Consider the following 24,315-nt stretch of genomic DNA (forward strand, 5'->3'; position numbering starts at 1 on the left):
CTCATTTCTTTTAGTTAGATTATGTGTCTTCTATAGAAAAACAAAAAAACAAATTGCACACATTGAATTTTGCGTTTACTGTATTTGAATATAAAACATAACATTTCTCAGTTCACAGAGGTGTGTTTTCAGCCTGGTGGGGCTGCCTTTGTTTGAATTCAACAAAGGATTAAGTTTGGCTGCAGCACCAACAGGTGTGTCTCCTGATCTTTTTTTGTCTTTTTTTATTACCAACATTTGGTAAACCCTTTCACCTGCAAACACACAACTCTCACCAATCTTCACACATCTTAGCCTGAGGTACCTCTTTAATATCATGAGTTCAAAATTACTTTAAATAGTCAAAAATATTGCCAGTCTTCTCATACCTCTAAATACAATAATAATACCTACATTTAAATACCATAAGTTACAAAACAGGAGAATGAAAAGCTTCTTATCCACTACTGTACAAAGGCATTCATCAACAATATAATTAATATTAAGGTTTTCCATCCGTCGATCGACTGTCAAAGTTAAACCAGAAAACAAAAAAGGGTAACTTTCCCCTTAACATGGGTCTTATTCCAGTGTATTAACCTGTGTGACTAACTACAAAAAGTACAGAATTATGCTGTGCTAGTGCTGAATGCAAATCTCTTTATATATAATGTAGTTACAACAGTGTAATAACACAGTGCAAACAGGGTGCTCAATAGAAAGGTTTTGTAAGCAGCATTTCACATGAGGATGTAAATTTAGAGTAATAAAGTGATTTCAGAGGCATAGATTTTAAGATACAGTTCGGGGTTTTACTGGAAGGGGGGCTGGGGGGGGGCTGCTTGATACGTGTATGTTTTGGTACAGGATGTTTAACACTATGTGTTTACATTGTGTTGTTACGCACTTTAAGTATATATTGAAGAGGTTTTCATTGTTTACTACAGACTACATACTCTATAATGACTATGCAATACTTTTCCATGGGTTAATACACAACAATAAGCCACTGCAGGGTGTTACTGCATTTGAGTTATCCATCCATTCATTTACAATTGGCGTCATGAGTACAAAGTTGTCCTGTACAGTTCAGTTATTATATCATTAGTGTTATAGCCTGTGTAGAAAAAGTATGGAAACTGAATACAGTTCTGTGTTCACCCGTGAAGAGGGGAAAACCTGTGGCCAGTTTCACTGAGGGTGGAGCTGTATGAACACTAAGATGACACTCTGTAAGCCCTTCATGATGCACTACTTCGTCCAGACAGGGCTGCCACACAGGTTCGCGGTCAACAGTAGTACACTTTCTGTTGGACAGGGGGGATGGGCTGAGTTGCATTTGACCTATCTGCATGAGTCCACTGAGTAGAGTACCTGATAGAGTTACATAGAGGTGTCATATAGAGCCTGTCTGGTATTGCTCAGTGTGTGTGTGTTTGTATGTGTGTGTGTGTAGGCCTCAGTATCAATTAACAGGGTCTTTCTCTTTCTCACAACACAAAACACACTCACACACACACCCACACCCACACACATTATATACAAACATGTGTCCACACGTGTGTGCTTTGAAGGCACACGTCTTCGATCAGGCCTTGTTGGGAACACACACCACACTGAGTTTGGCAGGAAGACAGGTCAGTTGTCAGTGATGGTGGAAGCAGTCTGGATACAGGAAATCGAATGTCAAATCTAAAATTTCAGTGTGGCATGAAGGATGCCTCTGGAAGATTCATTACTCATCTTTCATAGAGGGGTTTTTGAGCAGGTTGTGTATATAATATAGCAGTCTTATGGAAAAGGAACACAAACTTCATTTCCCAGGAGCCCTGTGTGTCCAGGCTGAGGAGCAGCACTGGAATCACCAAAGGCCAACAGGTAAAACTAATGGGTTTGTTGAGAGCCGTCTTTTGATTCTCTGTTTCAATTACACTCTGCCGGCAGCCCCAGCTCAAGTTTCTCTGTTCAGAGCTTCTTCTGTACAGGAAGTCACTTTGGATCAAAGCATCTGCTAGTCAGAGGACAATATTTTGGGGGGATTTGGCAGCTTTGGCGCAGTTCTCTGAGTCTTAACAGCATTTATTCCTCATGACTTTCAACATCCCCCTTGGGGGGGCAGTTTAGACAGGAAGAAAAGAAAGTGTTTGTGTGTAATGTGATGATGCTGCACGCTGTGCTGCAGATCCCCCGGTCAAACAGCAGATGGCACTGAGGCACAGTTCTCAAGTTAAATCTGTGAGTGTGTGGGTGGGTTGGAGGGGGTTTGGGGGGCAGTTGCATTGGCATCTTTACAACTGAGAGGGATCAATTGAACCGAGGTTACGCCTACACCAGCCAATCAGAAGGCAAGATGAGGTAGTCCCTGCGCTTGAACTGCAGGAGTGCCTGCGGTTGGTAAGAGCTTGATGCCTGCAAGGTATAAAAGAGGGGTTAGCTGCCCTTTTTGAGCAAAATCAGAGGGGCAGTGTATTGTAGCAGTTGTAATTTGAAGGGGGGAAATAAGGAAAAAGTGGAGGGGGAGGAGTGGTAGATTTGAGAGTGCAGGGTTGTAAATTATCATATGGCTCTGTCTGTGGGGTTAAGGGAGCTCTGACTCTAGCTGGCCTCTTCTATGAGCCGTGCCAAGGTGTCTCTGAGCTCCGTCAGCTCAAAGATTTTGCCATCCAGCATCTCCAGCAGCGTCCGCAGGCTCTTCCTAAAATTCTCTTGCTCCTCCTGGTTCTCTTCTAGCCGCTGCTCGGCTCCTGCCAGCTGCTCCTCTAGTACTCGACCGCGTAGCTCTGTCTCCTGGGGGGGGGGAGATGCAATTGCCAGTGAGTTTTAATACTCATCATACTTTGAGGAACAATAAATATGTCAAACACATCTTTTTATCTTTCACCTCAAGTTTCTGGGTAAGTGTGTCTTTCTGCTCCATCAGGTCGTTCATGTTTTCCAGTTCTTCTTTTAACTTTTCCATTTCCTACAGGACATAAAACAGGGTTAAAGGCTGAGCAGCATGAGCTGGATGTTGAAACCAGAAATGCACACCAATATAAAACACAGTCACCTCTTCTTTATCTCTTAGTGTATTTTCAAGTTCCTCTATGGTTTGGTTGAGTTCAGTCTTCTGGGATTTGATCACAGGAGTTTGGTTGCTCTGGCACTCAAGCTCAGTCACCTAACAGTGCAAAATAGAAATCAAGACTTTGATTAATGAGGGCAAAAACCTTAATCTCAACATGTCTTTTTATTTCCCTCCCATATGCCAACACTCATCTCTTCTGTCTGTGTTTTTCTTCCATCCTCTCATCTCGACTTCACACAATCCCTCCCCAATGATCTCGCCTGTTTGTTTTGAATGAATCAATCACACATAGGGAGACATGCAAGCTTATTTTTGCCCCATCGCTCACCCGTTTGTGTAGTCTCTCAGCCTCTTCCTGGTAGGCAGCCAGTTGCTGTTTCCACTGTTTAACGTTGGCCGTGGACTCCAGCAGTGCTGCTGTTAGCTTGGCATTGTTCCCCTTTAGTGCCTCCAGCTCGGCCTCCCAGTGTTTTGTCATGGCGGGGCTGCAAAACACAGAAGTATCAGATTACCACAACAGCAACACATGGCTGATAGAGGTTAATGTTGATCTGAAGTGTGATGTTTTTCATTTGAAAAATCAATTTGTCATAATGTTTAACTTTTAAGAATTTGCCAGAACATTTTTTTTTTGTTCATGAGCAGCTGGTCTATGAAACGAAGCCTCTTTGCACTCCTTGGCCCACAGAGTTCACCAAGCTTGCATCCATACATCCTGCAACTTCCTGGCCAGTGGCTGTGTGCAGCTGTCTGCCCCATGCTCCGTAATCTGAGATTATATCCTCAGACTGACTGGAGCCTAATCTGGTCCAGCTACTCATGGACAAGAAGATGAGAGATGAGAGATAAAGGATAAGTGATTGGATCTGATTGAAATGAACTTATGATGGAGGGCTACATATGAGAGAAGAGTCTGGTGGAAATGTACTTTCATATTGGTCAGGCACTCTACAGCTCAGAGTTAGAGTTTAAAATTAGATTTATGTATAAGCTCCGATTTCTGGAGGGAACATGCTTCCGCTGTGCATCCCTCCTGTTAGATATGAGTGCTGCAGGCTTTCATTTAAGATTTACATAATGCCCATTCTCTGTCGCTCACGTAATGTCTACCTCAGGCAGGAGGATGTATGACAGACCTAAACGTTGTTGAATACTGACACTGAGTCGAGTTCCTTTTAAAAGGAGCTCCTACTCCTACATACCTCATTCTTCACAGCAGAGGAAGCTTACACAAAGAGAAACACAAAGGGAAGCTCAGCCCGCTCAAGTAATGATGAGGGTCTGACACATAAAAATGTTGTTTCACTTTTGTTCTACCCCCCCAATCTGACACACACATTCATACACACACACACACACACACACTGCAGCAGCACTCCACTATGGCATAACACCCACTCTGTGAAGTGTAGAAGAGAGAAAGCCCAGATCTAATTCACTCTGGACTCCCACGGCGCCTTCAGTTCTTACACAACAGCCGCCCCCTCTGTGAGAGCAAGTTTGTCTGTGTGTGTGTGTGTGACGCATAGGAGGGAGACGACACTTCATCCTACACATGCACATATCAACTGACACACACACACACACACACACATGGAGCGATGCTGTCACCAAGGCACGCAGCCCCGCCAATGTATAAACCCCACACAGCAGCTCGGAGAGAGCAGGAGAGCAGGCGAGACGTCAAGATGTGAAGATGGAGACAGACGGAGGAAGCAAAGGGAGAGTGATGGAGGGAGAATCAGAGGAGAGGAAAGAGAGCAAGACGCTTTGACACCGCCGTTCGTCTTCATTAAACGATTGTGGCTGAAGGGTTTCAGGAGGGCACCAGAGCACAACTCTGACTGAGGACAGCAGAGCGGAGCAGGTGTGTGAGACACATGGAGGGTAAGTTAGCGGCTGCTTTGCACTGAGAAGATGATTGTAAAGATAAAATGTTTTGTTTGAGATGAAGATTTTACATGATGCTCTGACTTCTGATGTTATTGGTCACTGTGTAATTTTATTGTAACTGAAAATGTTATTTCTATTTTTTTGTTGTTATTTTTTCTGCACTTTTGAAATAAATGTAAAAAAAATTGAAATCTTTGGTTTGAAATCCTATTTCTGTTACCAATGCTTTAACTCTTTTTTACACACTTTTCTTGTAATTTGTTCTTTTGAAACAAATTTTTGCCAAATACTATATTTGCTACAGTACACTGCAACAGGACTTGTGTTGGGTTTGACATTTTGTGCACATTTAATGTTGTTTCAGATTTTTTTTTATCACCATTCAATTTACTGTACTGAACTTAGATTTTTATGTGGTTTAAAAATGACCTGTACACACTGCCAGTTCACCGTAACTCTGGAATAAAAACTTCAACTCTCTGTTTTGTGTTTTTCTCCTGCACCAATTGAGTTTGTTGCCATTCTGAGCCTCAGCAAAGCTTCCAAACACAAAAGATAACCTTGTATGAATAAGCTTTTCTACAGCCCTCTTGTGTTTGTGCCGTGTCCTGACCGCTGAGTGTTGCCAGGTAGGTTCTTCCTCCTCTCTCAGCACTTCAAGAAACAAGGAGGCAGCACAGTTGCCATGGCAGCACAGAGGGAACGGAGGTGTATGACATCGTTATCGTCTACGCTCTCACAAGCCTACCACAAACCCACCGACAGACGCCTACATCCTCCAACACTAGAGGACCATTCACACACAGCCAAAGCAGTCCCAACAAAAGGTCTGTCAATATTCATAAAGCTGTTCAAAATGACTCCACTGCAGACCTGCCAACACGCCTACAGCCTGTGATATAAAAAAAACTCCTCTCACAGGCCTGCATGGATTTCATCTTCCTGCCTCTTCCTCTGCCCTGTGTGCCCACTCACACCTGCCCACACATCCCTACGACACAGCAGTGTGGAGTATATGTTACAGATGAATGATCATGTAATCCCAGACACACCGAAGAGAAACAAACCAAACACAATCAAACAGCTCGAGCACAAAAAGGTAGCAGACACTCGTGTAAATGATGGGGTCTTTGTACATGTGGGTCTGAACCCTGATGAACTACAAGTTAACACTTAAAGAACACCCATTTTATTCCTTTCTTAAGACTCTTAAACCAGCGACAAGCTTTTACACTATTCCACAAAATAAAATCATATTCCACTGCAGTTTGCAGCACAGTAAGTAAAGGCTGACGGAGCTTCTTCAAGGTGATAGATGAGTCAGATGATGCCCACAGCAGAAAATCTTCCAGAAAAAAAACCAAAATAATAATTTAAAAAAAAAGGTTATGTGTTGAGACATTCGGCCCGTCCAAGCATCTACCCTTTGCTGAATATGCCTCAGAGAACATGTGAGATAAAGGTTGGCTTGTTACATCCCTGCTTGCCACTGCGAATGCCGGGAGTCGACCCTGTCTCCCACGCATGCAGCATTAATAGACACATCAGCAGCAGGGCTGCAGAAGGCAGTGGGTGTCCTCTCTACATTCTGCTCTTACTGCTCACTCAGATCTGTGTAGCCTCACAGGGTTCATGATGTAGCGGCAGGGATTTCTAAGCATTTGCGCAGAAGCCTGTCAAAGCTTCAAGCTACAGAATCTTAACTGACTAATAAACAGCTTTGTCTTTAAAGATTTCTAAAATTATCTTTGAGTATCAAAAAGTGTGTCACCTCTCCTGTCAGACACTCGAAAAGCAAAAAGAAAAAAAGATGATACATTAAGCGATTGATTGAAATCTTTAATTAATAAGAATTGTAGCCAGAGAAATAATCAAACGAATGGCACAAGATTACAGAGGTTTTACAAATGAAAATATTTGTGCGTACAGTTGACTACAAGTGACAGAAGATATTATGAACATTTACTCTCCTGAGAAATAACAGTTCACTCACTTCACTCTCTGAGTGATTGTCCATACTCTCCTGCTCAGTTTATTTATTGTAGCCAGCATTTGTGCAGTTGGTGGAAGTTTAGGTATCAGTGACTCATGTGCAGACTTTATACAATGCACCCCTCTCCCGATCGTTCTCTGTCTTCCCTCTTTATGACACATACTCTCACACACACACACACACACACACACACACACACACACACACACACACACACACACACACACACACACACACACACACACACACACACACACACACACACACTCTCTCTCTCTCTCTCTGTCTATCCGTCTTGCTCTTTCTCTGCCTCCCACTGCCCACAGTATGTTATATAAGTCTTACATAAACGCTTCATCGACACTTTTTGGTGATGAACTTCACAGCCACACCTCTCTAGAGCCATTATACAAATCAGAAATGTATACATGGAGCTTTGACCTCTTTGTCTTATACAATCCACTGTAAACACAGCAGTACTAATAATCACAGGAAATATGACTAATCCATTTCAATATTCAGTCCTGCTAACAGGACACAGAGACAGAAGAAATGTGTACAACAGCAGGGGTGCATGCTCAGAGGTGGCACAGTCACAAACAACATAAAAAGTCAATAAACTGGAGTTTGCATTAAAAAAAACATTATTGCATGACAGTAGGAAAACACAAGTGTGTAAGGAAATGTAGGTAAATTTCTCACCGTGCATGCTCAGATCGGTGAATTTAAAAACTTGTATTATTCCTCACTCCTGAGAAATACTCAAAGCGACATCTTTTGCTGGTCTCAGTGTAGTGACAGTATAAGAGTAGGAAGGTTTAACTCATAGCACCCTTATTCCTCCTGACTGGAGCAAGTGACCATATTCACATGGCGGTTATTTTCCTCTGATATTACGTTCAGAGTGGGAGACTTAAACGCTGTTATGGACTCCTACGGCTAAGTTACAGGTTGTTTTTGCATAAATGTAGGAATTCTAACAAGTTGTAATCATTTTAATACTTTCAGATCTGAAAGATAGCATGTCCAGCGTTGTACGCTATCAGATGCTAATCAGTACATGAGTGTTAGTATAAACAGTTCCAAGAGAAAAATACTACAAAACATCGGACAAGGGGTAACTCCAGGAATGTGAAGTAAAAAGTGTAATCTGGAAATTGCTATTTATTGATCTTTGCTGTTTTGACTTAGCTAGCTTAAGCTAATGGGTTGTCAAAAATCATACAATGAAACATGTTTTCTGTGACATCACCCAATGGTTTCTGAAGAGGTGTTATAAAAACCATAGACATGCTGCCTCAACCTTACTTTCAGTTTGTCAAGAGGTGGAACTGAGGCGGTTTTTCAGCCTCCTGACAAATAGCGACAAGTCCACCTGTCAAGAAAATCAGTTGTGCCCTTATTTAAGCTTTAATAAGGTCTCTTGGTGTTTCACAGAAAGCCTTGGGTTGTAGCGGCTTCATTTTTCGGCACCACTTGATGTAATTGTGACAGTGAAGACAAAGCAGCTAACATCAAATTTAAGCCATTTCCAGGGTAAATTATCTTTAGCTAGCTAACGAGATTAGCGAGGAATTTTTTTTCTTTCCAATCACATTCAGTGATGGCTCTTGAACAAATGTAGCTAGCTTTCATCAAACGGTAGCAAAGGGTTGGTTATTTAAGCTGCACATTTGTTCTTTAGGTTACCCAAATATTAGGAAGTGATTATATGATAGTCATGTACCAGATTCCTTCACCTTAAAAATGTAAGGTTCAAATACTGTTAAAATGTTGAACACAGCATTTAGAGATTGCAACATGATGGTCCCACCCTGAGAGTGATGTCAGTCAGAAGTGGCTACGGGATAAATGTTATAAATGGTGTGTCCTCTTGCATTATTTTCTGGTAGTGTGCAACAGAACACAAAGACAGCAGGAAAGTGTATCTGATTTTCTGTGCGGAAAGACCTCCCCTGTTGCTGGCTCGCATCAGGCTTTTATTTTTGGGAAGGCTTTGCCTTGAGCATTATTTTCTTTGTTTGTTTGTGCAGTTTTGATGTTGCAGTAGTCAGGACTTGTAATGATATCCCTATCAGAAGGAGCAGACCCGACAAGTCTTAAACTGCTCCCTAGGGGGAAACACACGAGAGCAGCAGTGAAGAGAGTGAGTTCACCACCATGCTAACATGCAACATATATAAGTGCAAGAATACTGAAAGAAAGACAAAGAGGAGGAATAGTGCATATCTCTGAACATCATACAAACACAAAATAATAAGAAACTCATTCATTTAAGTATTGTGTGTAAATTATGGGAAATATATCTGTGATATTTTCTTCTGTGAGGGCTGTGAAGGCTGTGAGCTCTAGGCTGCAGCCTAGCAAACATGAGGACATGAGATGATAATCTGTGGGATTGGGATGTACCTGTGTGCGAATGCCAGCGCGTTCTGCGCCGGACCTGGAGAGGTGTCTGAGTTTGGAGTCGTGTCACAGATTTCATCTGTACCGTTGATGTTTTCCATGGGCGGAGTCACAGGGGTCAAAGGTGATGACAGCTCACCTCCTGGAGACTCCTGAATATGAAACAGAGATTTTGAGCTGTTATAGTCAGTCTGGCTTCAAAGAATCAAAATCAAAAGGTTAAAAATTCAAAATAAATTCACAAACACAGCTGTTTAGTTATATTTAAAAATGGTATGATACCCAAATGTGACAATTGAAAACACGGATAAACATGCCTAAGCCTATTACCAGGTAGCAGAAGTTTTAATGTCCAGGGTCATTTATAAGTCTTAATAGTGTCTGGTTGCTTTTTCTGAGACAGCCTCTGGCACAAAGTACATTGCTCATTTAATGATACTAAAAGCAGAGAGGTGATTTGTTTAGAGGAACTTGAAATCAGACAGTGTGAGCAGAAACTGACAGAGACACACAGAGAATAAGAAAAACAATTTGGCTCTTGAGGCTGGGACTATCATGTAAAACAGTCAAACCTTCTTTGTGAGTAATATTTTACTTCAACGCCTGCTTTATGATATCAGCAGCCTCATGTTAGGGAGAAATGGATTTTATGGCACTTGATTGAGGCATTAAGTCGATCAACTTATCAATTGTAGTGTACAAAACACATCTATTTACACTACAAGTACCAAATATTGCATTAATGTAAAAAAGAAAAATAGTAAGGAAAGCCCTTAAAAACAGCAGGATGACACTGACTCTCATACATTTCAGCCATCCAGGTGTATTTTTGTGTTTTGATGGCTGGTGGAGGTGCTGCCTCTCACACTCATAAAACTCTTGGTGTGGTGCTAAAAACTTGAGCCTGTAGTGAGCAGCTCCACATGCCTAAAGGCCAATAAATAGCTCACTGGAGCACTGGGAATTACAGATTATGCTTATCTTTATATCCCATACAACCACAGAATTATACGAGGGACAAATCATTTAGCTGCTGCTCATACATAAAACAAAGCAATTAAGTCTCAGGGCTTGAGCACAATACAGTAGAACAATGACACCGCCTGTACGTCTCTAATGGACGAGAAGGAAGTGAGAGATAAGAGGAAGATTATGGATGGCGTTACATTTTTGTCCTCTGCATTCATTAGTACACCATTTAAAATCTGTTCATGGTGCACTCCCACCGGGGCTGGGCCTAACAGGACCAGAGTATAGCATTTAGCTCTATCTCCCCATCTTCTTCAAGCAGAATTATTTCTTTTTTATGTTTTCTACTTTGTCTGCAGCAGGGAAAAGAAAGGATCTGGAGGCAAGACGGCGACATAGTGACAATGATTGGAGTTACAGAGCAGAAAAATTTAGCAGACCACTGCAGGCCTGAAGCAGGAAGGCTGCAGTCATCACTGATGCAGTGACTCTTCCTGTTTTCTCACTTTGGTGTGGTGGTGACCTGTGCACATGCAGCCTTAACCCCTGATGAGAACCCGGCTGTCCACTTGGCTTCATTAAAAACAACCTCCAATGAGAGACACAAGGTACTGTAGCATATCAGCCCATGTGGGCCACAGCATTAATAGTACAAGTAATAGAGTGCAGCACAGCAGGGGGACACTCCCCCAGCATCCATAATGAACAGACAAGGACAAGAAGCCTGTTAACAGCCTTTAAATAAAGGAACAGATTTCTCTGGAGATTAGCCGCTGGAAAACACTCTAAATTAGCAATTCCACACAAACAAATAACTACATCCTGGCTAATTATGCTCTCCTTTTTATGGGGAATCATCAGACTGCTTTGTCTTCTCTTTGTATGAGTAGAAAAATACAAGGAAAATATAAAATACTGGTGCTTATTGTGTGAAGACTATAATTGTTCACCTCAGTGTGGACTTAACAGCAATTCAGGTAGTATTTAATGGGAAAAGTACAATTTCAAGGTGCTTGTTGTCCAGTTAAGTATTTTACTGTTATTGCTGTGCATTTAGCATGTTCATTAAGTCTGAAGTCCAGCATTTCAACTTTAAAAACATGGTTCATTTTTGGCCTTTGGATTCTGAATCTTTTCAAGAGAACAGGGTCATGGGACCCTCCACCATGTTTAAACAGTTTGCAGCTTCAGTGAACAAACAAGTTGCTGAGAGGCTGAAGTTGGGCCTAGTATTGTGTCCGACATGTTAAATCAAAAGAATCATTTTAATCTGTAAAAGTATCCGCCCCTATCCATATGATCAATCATTTATCAATCATTGTGTTGCCCAAATTAAGCGATAAACTGAGCAAAAAAAAAAAACAAAAAAAAAACAAAAAACAAAAAACAAATCAGCACCACAAATAATATACAAACAATACCATTCCCAAACTCTGAAATATAAAACTAAGCTGTTAATAAAGTTATCCATGGCTCCTTCAGTTTGGCTTCTTTCCCCTCCTGACTTTTAAGCTGATTTTGATGTTTTTTTCACGCCTTAGGAGAGGCCTGACCAAGAGTTGGGAACTGAATTGGACTAAATTACTTTGTTGTAAATAAAGTTCTTAAAATTGGTGTTTGTAAACCTCTAGACTGATAATATTATTTAATTTCAGCCCACTTCGTAGAAATGTTTGGCTGAAGAACACAGCCTTGACTTTTGATTCTTTACCTAAATTTTGTTGCTATTAACTCTTAGTTTTCTTTTAGATGATAGATCTGAGCACTTCTTACTCCATTATCATTTCCAGAGCAGTTTTAACTTAAATGCTGTAATTTCTGTTCTTTTGTTTCTTCGAAAAGGTTAAGAAATGGTGATGGGCTGGGATAATAAACATACCTGAGATGGTGACGTAGCCATCTCCATCTTTTCTTGACTCTTCTCTTTAGCAAGCCGCGCCGCCTCTTTATACTCTGCAAACTTCTCTGCAAACTGAACACAGAGAACAGTCGTCAGTATGGACTGGAATTCCTACAAAGGGATTAATCCGTGCAGTAAAGCCCCATATGCATGTGCGCGCGCACACACACACACACACACACACACACACACACACACACACACACACACACACACACACACACACACACACACACACACGGATCAGAGTGTAATAGGTCAGCTGTAAAACCAGAGGACGGATCGGGAGAAGCTGTTGCCAATAACGACCTGGGGTTGAACTTAGAAAAGAAGGCCCTTACCCACAATGCCTCAGCAGAAACATGAGCTAACTAGGTCAGCCACAGTAACCCACCTATGCCACCTATACACAGACACACAGACACAGACACACAGATACAGACACACACAAAAACACACACACAGTAAAGCAGAGTGTTTCATTGTGTTTCTGAGCTCAGATTTGCCTTTAATCAGAAGTTGCCGGTGGCTCGAGTTGATCTCAGGGTTATTTTAGTCGAGAGCAAAGATACATGCAGAGAGTCTGAAGCAGTAAGACGACCTCAGCTGAGGGGCTTTGAACAAGTATAAACACACTCTCTATCTCTCTCTCCCTCACACACACACACACACACATACACACACACACACACACATATCCCCAATGTCCCTTTAGGGTGGGGTTCATCACTAACACTACTCCTACAGGGCTCCAGAGTTATTCAGTAAAGTCAGAGCTGCAGAGGGCTGAGTGGAGAGGAAATTAAATTGACAACTCTGCTGGAGCCAGTCTTGTGCCTGGCATTGGTGGAACTGAAACAAGTAACTCAATATCATTTCACTTCAGTGCAATATGATAGTTCTTGGAAGAGTGGTCTAAATTCAGTAGTTCTCAGTCTAAGTGCTCTAAGAGCGTTGGCCCTGCAGTTACCTGAGAAGTGGATCTAATTATTTTGACTTTATATCACAGAAAATACATCCTATTGGCTGGCAGATGTCTTTAAAAAGTGCAAATTGATACACCCAGTCTGTAAAGTGAGCTTAGTCATATGCTAGTCTTGCCTTTTTCATTTACTAAGTCTGTTTTTGCCTGAAAACACTTTTTGTGTTTGAAAAGAAAATCCTCACAAACTGAAACTGAAACCCTGATCATCAAACTGTTTAATGAGGAAAACTATGATCTTTAATTACCAAAAAGGTATTACATATAACTTTGAATCGGATGGCTAATTATTTATTTTAGGCAGACAGATAACTGCGGCTGTATCTCTTTTTCTTACACGCACACAATTACACTAATTTGAATTTGGCCAGGATGTGTTGTATACTTTTGCCATCTTTGGTGTTACTACAGCTAGATACTTTTTATGAGGTTTGGGGTTGTATGGGTGTCAGATTTAATAACTATACTGTCAAAAAATGCTGCCAAGGTTTTGGAAAGCTGTCATCTTTACATCTCAAACCTTAAGACAAAACATTTAGGATTCTGATGACATATTTTTGGGAGCTATTGGAGATGATGTTTACCAGGTTATAAATGTATCTTTATTATACTTTTGTTGCTGAATATATGTAGAAATTCATTGAAATGCCCCTTTAGTTTCTGAAGCAACTATCACCAGGTCCATATTTGTGCTGCTGCAAACCTTCAAGAAATTCACCCGTCAGTAACACAAGTGCCCAGACTAATAGTAATGTAAAAAGAACAGGAGGCAATGAGGGCTGATGTTATACAGATCACCTGACCTGACCGCTATCAGGTCACATGACTAGGTGCTGTAATAATAAACAGAAAATGTCTTCAATGTTAGGTAATGTATTAGGTAATGTTATCAGCCTGTTATCTTTTTATTCTTGACACTAAGGTCTGTGTGTGTGTGTGTGTGTGTGTGTGTGTGTGTGTGTGTGTGTGTGCTCGTTGAACTGATGCTGTGAGCCTCCCCTGCACGAGTCAGAGCTTCATCATACTGCAGAGGAGAGAAATCAACTTCTACTAGTGCACACATACACACACTCATTTATAGAGCATACCCCCCCACAGACACACGTGCACACATACACACAGAAAAAAATATCATTAGGGCTCATCACTGGGCATGTTTACACTTTGATACAAGCTATAGCATTAAAACTAAATGCTATCGGCTATAGGAGACCAGAGGAGAAGAAGAAAAGTGGCGTTGCTGCAGAAAGGTTTGTAGTGCTTGTGGTGTGTGTGTACGCGTCTCTGCGTGTGTATGCGTGCATGTGTGTGGGTGTGAGTGTGTGGGTTGGGTGGGGGTGTTACCTTGGCGAGGTGATGCTCAGTGGAGAATCCCAGGCCATACACAGTATTGGCTCGACTGTCTGCCCACTGGCCAAACTTCTGTGATGTCTTCGTGAACGACATGTTGGGACTGATGGTGCTGTTGATTATTGCCTATTGGACAGAGACATGGAGATAAATACAAAAGTTATAAATCAATATTCACACTGCTGCATGTGCTCAACATTTACATCAATGAGACAAGAACAATGGGTTGACTTTTTGATGCAATTAATAATAGGAAAATAATAATCATCATTAGTTATATATTCCTCAAGCCAAATGTTCATAAGTTTTTACTATTGAATATCACGTTTTGTGTGTTTGCATCTAAGTATAAAAATTACACAGCTACCAATCAGCCACAGAGATGCAGAACCAACGCACCAGTTCAACAAATGTAAGGTTGTGAACAGTGTCAGAGAGCGGCTTTGAGTTTGAGTTTCACTTTGAAGTCATGAAGTCACAGATTCAGTTTCCCACCATCAGTCAGACACAGAAATATACACACAAACATGAAAATGTGCATACACACAGAGCAGGGGGTAGTCACGTGTGTATATGATTGAATAAAAGACGGAAATGAAGTGGACAGGGAAAGGGGGAATTATTTTTTCTTATTGCCCATTAGAGCGACAACAGGGCCAAACCAAAAAGACAATGTTGAAACTAAAAATATTTTCGGTGTCATAGTAGACTATTAAACTGGCTGAAGTGTTGATCCGTCTCGGTTAACTTTGAGTTTTATAATACTACAAATATTTTCTCGTGTACCAACCTAACCCCTGACAATAGTCCTCTTCAACAGCTGTCCATCCTGATTTAATCAAATCTGGGAAGAATTGAGGTGTACACCAATTCGAGAAAAACAAAAGCTTTCAAAAATGCTACTTTATATCAAATGAAACCTTCATAAGGAACCATTCAGGCTGATCTCAGTAAAACTGACTGACTCAAAGAATATATGACCACAAAGTTTGGATGTTGGTTTTTGTCTTTTCCACATCTACAGAATTTGTTGTTTTATCTTAAACGGGAAAAAAACTCAAAATACTACCTTTCAATCTTATATAACTCACTTTGTTAAATAACATTAATGAAGATCAAATTAATGGCTGATCAATTTACACTGTTGTGCAATGGCTGACATTCTTCTCAGCATCAATACATAATGATCAGTGAGCAGCCAGTGCGTGTTACACAACAGTGAACAGAGTGATCAGATGTCTATTGAGAGCTGTATGATATGAGACTGTTGCTAAATTGGCCGTCAGAAATGATTCATACACACTCTGATACTGTACATTGCTTCCTTTAGCCTTCTACACTTGCTAACCTTCGCCTGCTTTAACTCTTTTCTCTCTTTGCTACTCCTCGTGTCAGTCTGTCATCTGTTTCTTTCATTTGACTGCAACCCCCATCTCTCTGTCCTTAACTGGCAGGCAGTGTGTGTGTAGAAATATCCCTCCCAGATCACTAACAAATTTATCCTGAGACATAAAGCATGGACTCTGAAGTGCAGACAGACACACATGCACACACAAACACAGTGGTTGCATGCACACACAAAATGAAACATGAGCTGTCAGTCCTGAGACGGGCTGAGATCCTGAGCTCTTTTAAGATGTGTTTGCACATTTGATTCCAATGCAGAGCTTATTAACACCATTAACACTCTGTGTATCAGAGTGCCACTAAATTCTCCTGGAAAGCTGTTTGACAGCTTACTGTAACAACTTGGCAGAAATTGTAGGATCTAAAATTAAAAACATGCAGTGGGCAGTGTAATGACATCTGTGTTTTGAGTCCAACAAAGTGTTTAAGGAGCACAGCAGGTGTACAGGATCAGCAGCTCACCTTAGTGCCATCCAGGCTGATGATGCGGTACACGTTGCGCGTGCTGTCATAGAAGTAGGAGACCGTGACAGCATGCTTGCTGGTCGGCAGCCAGTTCTTCTTGGTGTTGGGGTCGATCTGGAAGACGTGAGCCCGGGTGCTGTAGATGGGCTGCTCTCTAAAGGGAACGAAGAAGAAGTTGTGAACTTCTTTGTGCCGTAACACCAAAGTCTCACCAAAACCAGCACCAGCACTAAACCTCCTGTTCCCGAAAGGGGAGTCAGATCTCCCTGACAACCGAATCACCAGCTCGCCATCTTCCATAGTTACAGCACAAGAAAAAAGCCAGTCAGATAGCTACTACATGTCTTGAATTAGAACTGATCCTTCAAACTTGAGCAGAGTTTTCACCAACACCTCACACCTAAACTTTCTTTACTGCATTATCCCTCCACCTGCAGACCCAAACAGTAAACACAGCTAATTGACAGAATCTCTCTTTCTCTCTTTGTGTAAGGCAGCCGTCTCCCCCTGCTCTGATATGGGAATGCCTGCAGCACTGAGTGAGGGTCACGCTGGGGAGCATAGGGGGGAGAAGAGAGGGTTTAAGGCTAAATATAGACAGTAGGCCACGGTAAACCAGCACAGACACACCCCACAGAGCTGCAGTTTCCACACAGACAAACACAAAGCATGTGCATGTATCAATACAGACGTGCAGGAGTTTAAAGTCTGTGTGGATTTGTCCCGTGTGGATGATGAAAGCTCATGATTGGCTTGATTTGAGATGGCTTAATTCCTTATCGACCTTTGAGTGACACTAACCAGAGTTGGTCATGTCGGTCTTTATAAAATAGTCAATCGTATCTTACGTCACTCGTGCCCCACCTTAACTCTCAGTCCATTTATCTCCCACTTCTTGCTTTGCTCCTATAACACCCCGCATATTACAGCATTGTTGGGGCTTCTGGGGTAATATCTACAGTCAGTACACACACACACTCAGAGCGCAGGGTGCAGAGGGAGATATTCTGGGCTGGCAGTGCTGGCAGAGCAGGAGATAGAGAAGTGCTTACACTGCACTGAGGGGGTGATGGGGGACATCAAAGGCTTGCTGTATAAATGAATATTAAAATTCAGCAGCAGCACCCCTCCTGTGTGTGATTAGCCAAGACTGGGGTAGAAAGAACAACATGGAGACAAGGAGAGACGGAGAAAGAGCGAGGAAAATTAGACAGGAAGAGAATGATAGGGAATGTGGGGAGTATAGGAAGTCAGAGAGTGAATTTTGGATGATTAATGTTGCTCCACAAAGCTGCTTGTGGAGTACTGTGCACAAATTATCATAATCATCGACAGCAGTGTAAGTGGCGGAACTGTGAGTCATTTCAGCTCTCTCCCAGCACACATCACACCCTCACAGCCTGTCCGTATGATCCGTGCAATAGCCGCTTGGCAACAGGCGCCGTTCTTCATTGCATAATTTGATGGAGCTGTTGCAAATTTCCCTGCTTCTTGTTGCTTGATTGTGTCTCTACCAAACGCAGCAACGATCTAGTGCTTTGATTCTTACATGGATGCTTGAGCCAAAGAGTTTGGCTCCAAAAAAAGACACCCACCAGAAGTCGAAAAAAAAGCAATGCCTACTCCTACAACTGAACTTTTGATGACAGCACGATAAATGATAAGATGAAAAATATTTCCAACCATAATTTTGCCTCCTCTGAAAACAGCCACTTCAGCTGTTTATGCTATGATCCTGCACTGAGCCATAGTCTGATATAGTTTTCTGATTACTGGATTTCCTGGAGGTCAACTCAAAACTGGTTGATCCTTTTGCACTCTCCCAATGAACTTTTATAATATCATAAAAGCTGCATAAAATCTACACAAACTGAGCATCCGAGACACAACAGTCTGTAAGGCTTCACCAAGTGTTACTCCACAATGGTGCGTAAAAGTCGTGCATGCACAAGTGTGATTGCAAAATTAAAGCCCCACTATGAGGGAGGTATCATGGTCAGTGGTAAATGAAGAGAAACGTTTAAGGATATAGAGGTGAATATTTGGGAGTTTTCATTTAGATGTGAACAAGTGGTGAAGCATTGGAGGGAGGAACAGAGGAGGAAGAGGAGGAGGAGAAGAAGAAAGAGGTGTTTAGCATGCAGAGGGCAGTGTGGGACACAAGGGCAGGTGATGGAACGTGAATGTTAAAACACAAAGAGAGGAGGCAGCCAGAATTAAGGAGAGAGGGAGGGATGGAAGGAGAAAAGGGTGAAGTGAGAGAAGGAGGCAGAGATGAGGAGAACGTGGAGGAGGTGATGAATGCTGGTGAGATCGAGAGCGTGGAGAAGAAGATGAAGGCAGTGGGAGGCTCTAAACTGCCTCACAGTGTGGCATAAACAATTATGTGAACTATGGCTGTGCTGCTAAAATCTGAACTTTCAGGAACACTATCAGAGTTTTTAAGGAGGGAGTTTGGTTAAGTGTCAGCGAGAGACACAAGAGTGGGGTGTTAGCCTCAGAGACTTAAGCAGGAGAATAGTGACGATGATGATGGATGGATGGTGAAAGAGCAATATGAAGAAAAGCAATACAAAAGGAGACTTTTTGAGTTATTGATTAAGGCAATTCTTTTCACTTCCATACGAACAGTGCACTATGTCATTATGAATCAGTGTTGCAGTGGAAGGCATGTTGGGAAATTCCTTTACTCACATGGCTAACACCTCAGCACATAGCTTTCATTTAGAGTTCAGTAGTCTGAGAAGGTGTTGACAGTGTTTGGCCTAAAACTAATGGCTCCAGAGTTTTCATTTTACACTGTTGGACTTTAATATAGAGAAACCATGTTTTCAGGATTTATTGGGTGTCAAATCACAGTTATTACTCACATACAGGCTTCAAATTAGCAGAACTATTTTTTTCCAAAGCTGCTCCACAGGTGGACTGATACACAGACAGGCTAGCTTACAGGTGAGGTTGGATTTAAAGGGCCAGCGCACAAAGACTTCAGAAAGATATTTCTACTCCTCACTGTATCATGACACATTCTTAACAGTGATGAGATACCTTAGTGTGACATGTGATACCAAATATGCTGCTTAGCTAGAAAGCACTGCTTGCTGGATGACAAACCAAACAAACCAATACTTACGTTGGATATGGCCCAACTTCAACTCTACACAAGTAATGGAGGATAACACACACACACACACACACACACACACACACACACACACACACACACACACACACACACACACACACACACACACACACACACACACACACACACACACACACGAATTTGCAGCTCCAGGAGAGGCAACAGGTGTTGTCTAAAGCACATCTTGTGCTCCAGGGGTTTGATGCACAGATGTGTGACTTCTAGAGGCCAAATGTGTAATCATCAAACACACACAAACACACACATACACATTCCCACGTGTCATTTCATACCTCAAAAGGCTGCATTTTAGTTTCAAGTTCAGTATGTCCTTAAACTGTGCAGCTGCCTCTCTTTCTGCAAACACTGTCAGTGAAACAGAAGCATTACTCAACAATCCATCTCAGGAGATCTCACTTTCCCTTGCCACCTCCACCCCCACCCCCACCCCCACCCCGCCTCTGTCTGAAACTGAAAGTTGTCCTTCAATCCAGAGTTTTTCATTAATTCCACAGAGCAGAGCTTGAAGGCATGTAGATCTTATTCAAGGTAGAGAGAGGTCATTAATGAAAGAGCCCTCCGCTTGTGTATGTAGCTGGAAGTGGCTTGGATGACCTGAGTTTCTCCTGTTATCACAAACCCTTTCCCTTTCTCTCACACACACCCACACAAACTAGCAAAGACACAGGCAGAGAAACTGAGTCTGTCTGTGCATTGATTGTATTTGCCCAGGGAGGTGAAAACCCACCAGAGAGACTGTTGATAGGCATCTCATGCACTGTCCAGCATTAATGTGCTATAACCACTGTAGTGCTGTAAATGGCTTGGGTTTTAACCACCAGGCTGGAAGTGAAATATGACCCTATTCCTGTGTGTGACTTTACTGTAAGACAAATAACAGACCTACGCCCACAGTTATCTATGCATTCGTTTCACCTGCACCTGCACATATCCAGATTCACTCTGTGGGCAGCAGTGTTTGAATCCCAGTTTACAATTTATTCCATTGTAGATCAATTGAGTCATTGAGTCAGTTGCATAACAGTAAGTTAGTCACCAGTGTGGCAGGGCCCAGTGGAGAGCTGCAGCTGAGTGGGAGACTGCTGAATGATGTGCTGCCCACACTGTAGGAGGGCAGAGTGGGCGCCTCAGAGGCCTCCAGTGTATTGTAAATAGTTAATGCAGGAGTTTTAGCTGATGCCTCTAAATCGCACCATGCCTGTGCCATATTGTTAACCTCCTGCTGTGCAATTAATCACAATGAGCAGTGGGAGACAGCTGTTAATGGACGGCAGGCTTGGTAAGGGAAATGGACCGCTGAGCTCAGGGTTAGGGGACATGCAAATGAGCAGCGCTGCGCACTAGGCGGATCACTGATGGGTGCATGTTGTGGAGGATGTGTGAGGTTGCAGCCGCTGTGCTGCCATAGAGACAGGAAGCCACTTTCTGTCACTGAAGCACCATGCAGTGTTGTAGCTGCTAACATTACGCTGCCTCTGACATGATGTTGTTCCCAAATCTGCTCAAGCACAGGAACAAAATGTACAGCTGATCAGACCTCAGATCGTTGTTTGAGAGGGAAAAGAAGAAATGCTGGTGAGGCATCATGCCTTCTTCTGAGTTACATAACTGTCTATAATGTAGTTGTTGAGGTAACACTAGGAAACAAAGACCTGGATTTAAAAAACTGTCTTCATCTACTCTTTAGTTGTTCTAAAGCGATATTGGAATTACAAATTCTGCTGATTTAGAAATACACAAACCCCTTTTGGATCTACTGATACTCTGACTTTATGAATCACTGCAGATTAACCCACTATTTTATCCTGAAAGTTTGATGATGAAGCAACTTTTTTAGACAGCATTTATGTGTCAGCCTGTTGGGCCTAATGTGTCTTCTTATCTTTACAAACAGAGCATGTCCAAAGGAAAATTGATGATTTATTTGCCTGGTTATGTGTCTCCGAATTGGCTGTGAGGTGTAGCACGTCGAGGCCGTCCGAAAATGTCTAAGTTAGCGCAAATATTAGTCAGCCTGCCTGGTTAGGTCTATCAAGAGTCACATGAGACAGATACATTTTTACGCATTCACCCAGGTCAATATTGGTGTTATGCGTGGTGAGGTTTCCATGGCAGGGAAGTTCATCCGCAGCTGATTAGATTCAGAAAGAAGTGATAAGGCACTCAGTCAGCCTGTGGGATAATAACCACACTTACCCCATTGTTGTGGCTGACATGAAAGCGACACTTAACCGCAGGTCCTTCTCGCTGGTAATGAAAATGTGTCTCGTGGATTGGCTGCTGCTGCGTATGAAGGTCTCTCTACACGACAGCCTTCAATGTATCACCGTCAGTGCGTCTGCAGGAATTTGATGACAACTGCTCCATTCCCCTACACTGTCACCGACTGGAATGGCAAATACATGTCGTTCTGCACATGGCAGGGAAATCAGATCTTCTTTTCCTCCCTTGGTATTGAGGGGCTGTGGATGGAGCAGCAGCAGCAGCAGCAGCAGCAGCACCGGCAGCAGCAGCGCTATGGGAGATCCAGCGCTGGGTCCAATGGAGATCCGAAAGGGCTCCTGCTGTTGTCGTGTAAACTACAGATCCTAGCTGGAAGGGTGGAGAAGCCGTGCTGCCTGAACTGGGAAAGACAACCCTCATTTAGCCAGAAGATAACGCACACGCACAGCATCACACTGTCCACCCGCGTCTCTCTCCCCCCCCTCTCTCTCTTTCTGTGAGTGTGTCTCTCTCTCTCATTACCATAGGCTCAGCCTACACCCCCACTCTCGCCCAGACTACAGCTATACCACAGCAATCAGTATTACCAGCGCTTTTCTTTAATAAAGCCGATTTCCTGTACATCTCTTGGACTAACCCTACAGCATCCTTTGTGCTTCTGCAACATAATCGGAAACCCTTTCTATCTGCTCACGTCCCAAACCCCTTCCCTCCACATCAGTACTAGCGTGTGGGCTCGAGCGCACGGGTTTAAATAACCTGCAGTCTCTATGCTAAAGCAGTACGTGCGCCTTATTGATCTGAGCCTATCCACAGACCCCTTTGCGCACCCCGCCCCCAAAACCGCTCCACATCTGGCTGATGCATGCGCTTCCCTCCCACTCAGCTCACTGTCAGTATTGAACTGCCTACGTCATCATACCGTCCTCCGCAGTGACGTCACTCTATGCTCAAGGGACTGGTGCCATTTGATGCTTTGTTGTTTTATAAGAAGTTTATTGAAAAGTGGCCCACTCACTAGTTTCTACACAAGAGAAATTTTATCAAACGCTGTCCATATGTGACGTGGTTTTCTTTTAGGAAATAGAAAACAGAACTTTTTAACCTGAGAGGCACTGTATTCAATACTAAATCAAACCAAGTTGATAATGCATTAACAACTAAGCTTTACAAACTTGGAATGAGTCTTAAACTATCAATGCAGCATGTTACAGGTTTATCCCTGACCCCTAAAATACACATTTGAACAAACATGTTGTTAAATGCACAGCTATCCTCTGGATACCCCAGAATAATTCTACTGTCAGGAAGCAATCGTTAGCTTATAATTCTGTGAAATTATCCCTTGCCAGAGGAGATGAGCTTGGAGATTTGTCAGCAGAATGTGTATTTTAATGTTGCTTCATATCCACATGAAATTGTTACTGAATGTTAATTTGTCATTAACTTTGTTTGATATGTTCCGAACTATACCACTGGACTGTATAAAACCAGGAGGGCAGATCTACGATGGGTAAATCCCACATGTTTACCCTGTGGAAACCCCAAAAATCTTTAACTACAGTAGGATATCTGCCTTGTTTGGGGCTGAGATTGTTAGAATCATCAATCCAGGCAGTGTTTTGAAAGGCTACAATATAGCGCATTCTCTTTATATTGTGACTTTTGGAAAAATATCTTTTTTGAGTCCATACAGATTTGGAGGCCTTACTTATTCTTTATCTTTTACAAGGCACCTTTTAGGTGTGTTTTAGGTAAAGCAAGAATCAAACAAAACACACCCATCATTCATGGTTTAAATCACTGGACATGCAGATGCAAGTCTACCAATTAAAAGCAACATTTTACAAACACACACACACACACACACACACACACACACACACACACACACACACACAAACACACACACACACACACACACACACACACACACAAACTACAAAACTAACATTTTGCATTTTTTGATTGTTTCCTTTCAGTATACTCAAGTGGTAAAAAAAAAAACAAGCAAGTAAGTAAGTTAGTAAATAAATAAATAAACAACCAGCCATCCAACGTGACATAGCCAATGCAGGATCACCATCGAAACAAAGGCCAAGGAGTTAATCTGGATCCCTTTTGCTGTGGGGCAACAGTGCTGCGTTCTTTTTTACGTTTTAAGTTTTTGGATCATTATTACTCTTCAGTTCATTTTGGTAGATTTTAAAGCTCTCTTCCAGCCGCAAAATATGCCAGCCTGGATCTGACTACACAAACTTGTGCTGTGAAGCAGCTGCACTAAACACAACACAAATGTTCTACCCGGCAGATCACACGTGTTTGGGGTTTATGGCTCTGCCCTGAGTGTTCAATCATGTTGCCTGTTTCAGTGAGATAGGACCAGAAGAGAGTTTTAGCCCACAGTGGAAGAAGTTGGCTTGGATACAACCCTGAACCCCACTGCTAATCACCATGCTGCCCTATGTAGTTATTTTTTTTAATAATTATTTTTATTTTTTTCAGATCCATTTGG

The 24,315-nt window shown here is 42.3% G+C and overlaps 1 protein-coding gene across 2 annotated transcripts; it reads right to left on the bottom strand.

Annotated features, from left to right (window-relative positions):
* Positions 1 to 50: 50 nt before the first annotated feature.
* homer1b (homer scaffold protein 1b) lies at positions 51 to 22,457 on the bottom strand. Of its 2 annotated transcripts, XM_074669474.1 has the most exons (9): positions 21,774 to 22,457; positions 16,409 to 16,565; positions 14,534 to 14,665; positions 12,187 to 12,279; positions 9,342 to 9,490; positions 3,375 to 3,531; positions 3,029 to 3,139; positions 2,861 to 2,941; positions 52 to 2,766 (listed from the first exon to the last, which is right to left on the bottom strand). In XM_074669474.1, the coding sequence occupies exons 1-9, from the start codon at positions 21,791 to 21,793 to the stop codon at positions 2,575 to 2,577; spliced, it is 1,092 nt and encodes a 363-aa protein (XP_074525575.1). In that variant the 5' UTR covers positions 21,794 to 22,457; the 3' UTR covers positions 52 to 2,574. The 2 variants fall into 2 exon arrangements, with proteins under 2 accessions (XP_074525574.1, XP_074525575.1); XM_074669473.1 differs by lacking the exon at positions 21,774 to 22,457 and having other exon boundaries at positions 51 to 2,766; positions 16,409 to 16,711.
* Between the last annotated feature and the right edge of the window lie 1,858 nt (positions 22,458 to 24,315).

Source organism: Halichoeres trimaculatus, unplaced genomic scaffold, assembly GCF_033239565.1.
Source record: "Halichoeres trimaculatus isolate MK-OKI-2021-1 unplaced genomic scaffold, fHalTri1.1 fHalTri1_scaffold_5, whole genome shotgun sequence".
Classification (NCBI taxonomy): domain Eukaryota; kingdom Metazoa; phylum Chordata; class Actinopteri; order Labriformes; family Labridae; genus Halichoeres; species Halichoeres trimaculatus.

Excerpts from the sequence above, each read along its gene's own strand:
- homer1b (XM_074669473.1), bottom strand. The coding sequence starts at position 16,711 with ATGGAAGATGGCGAGCTGGTGATTCGGTTGTCAGGGAGATCTGACTCC. Across the intron at positions 9,491-12,186 it reads TGGCTACGTCACCATCTCAG|GAGTCTCCAGGAGGTGAGCT; the intron begins GTATGTTTATTA and ends TTTCATATTCAG. Across the intron at positions 2,942-3,028 it reads CACTAAGAGATAAAGAAGAG|GAAATGGAAAAGTTAAAAGA; the intron begins GTGACTGTGTTT and ends TATGTCCTGTAG.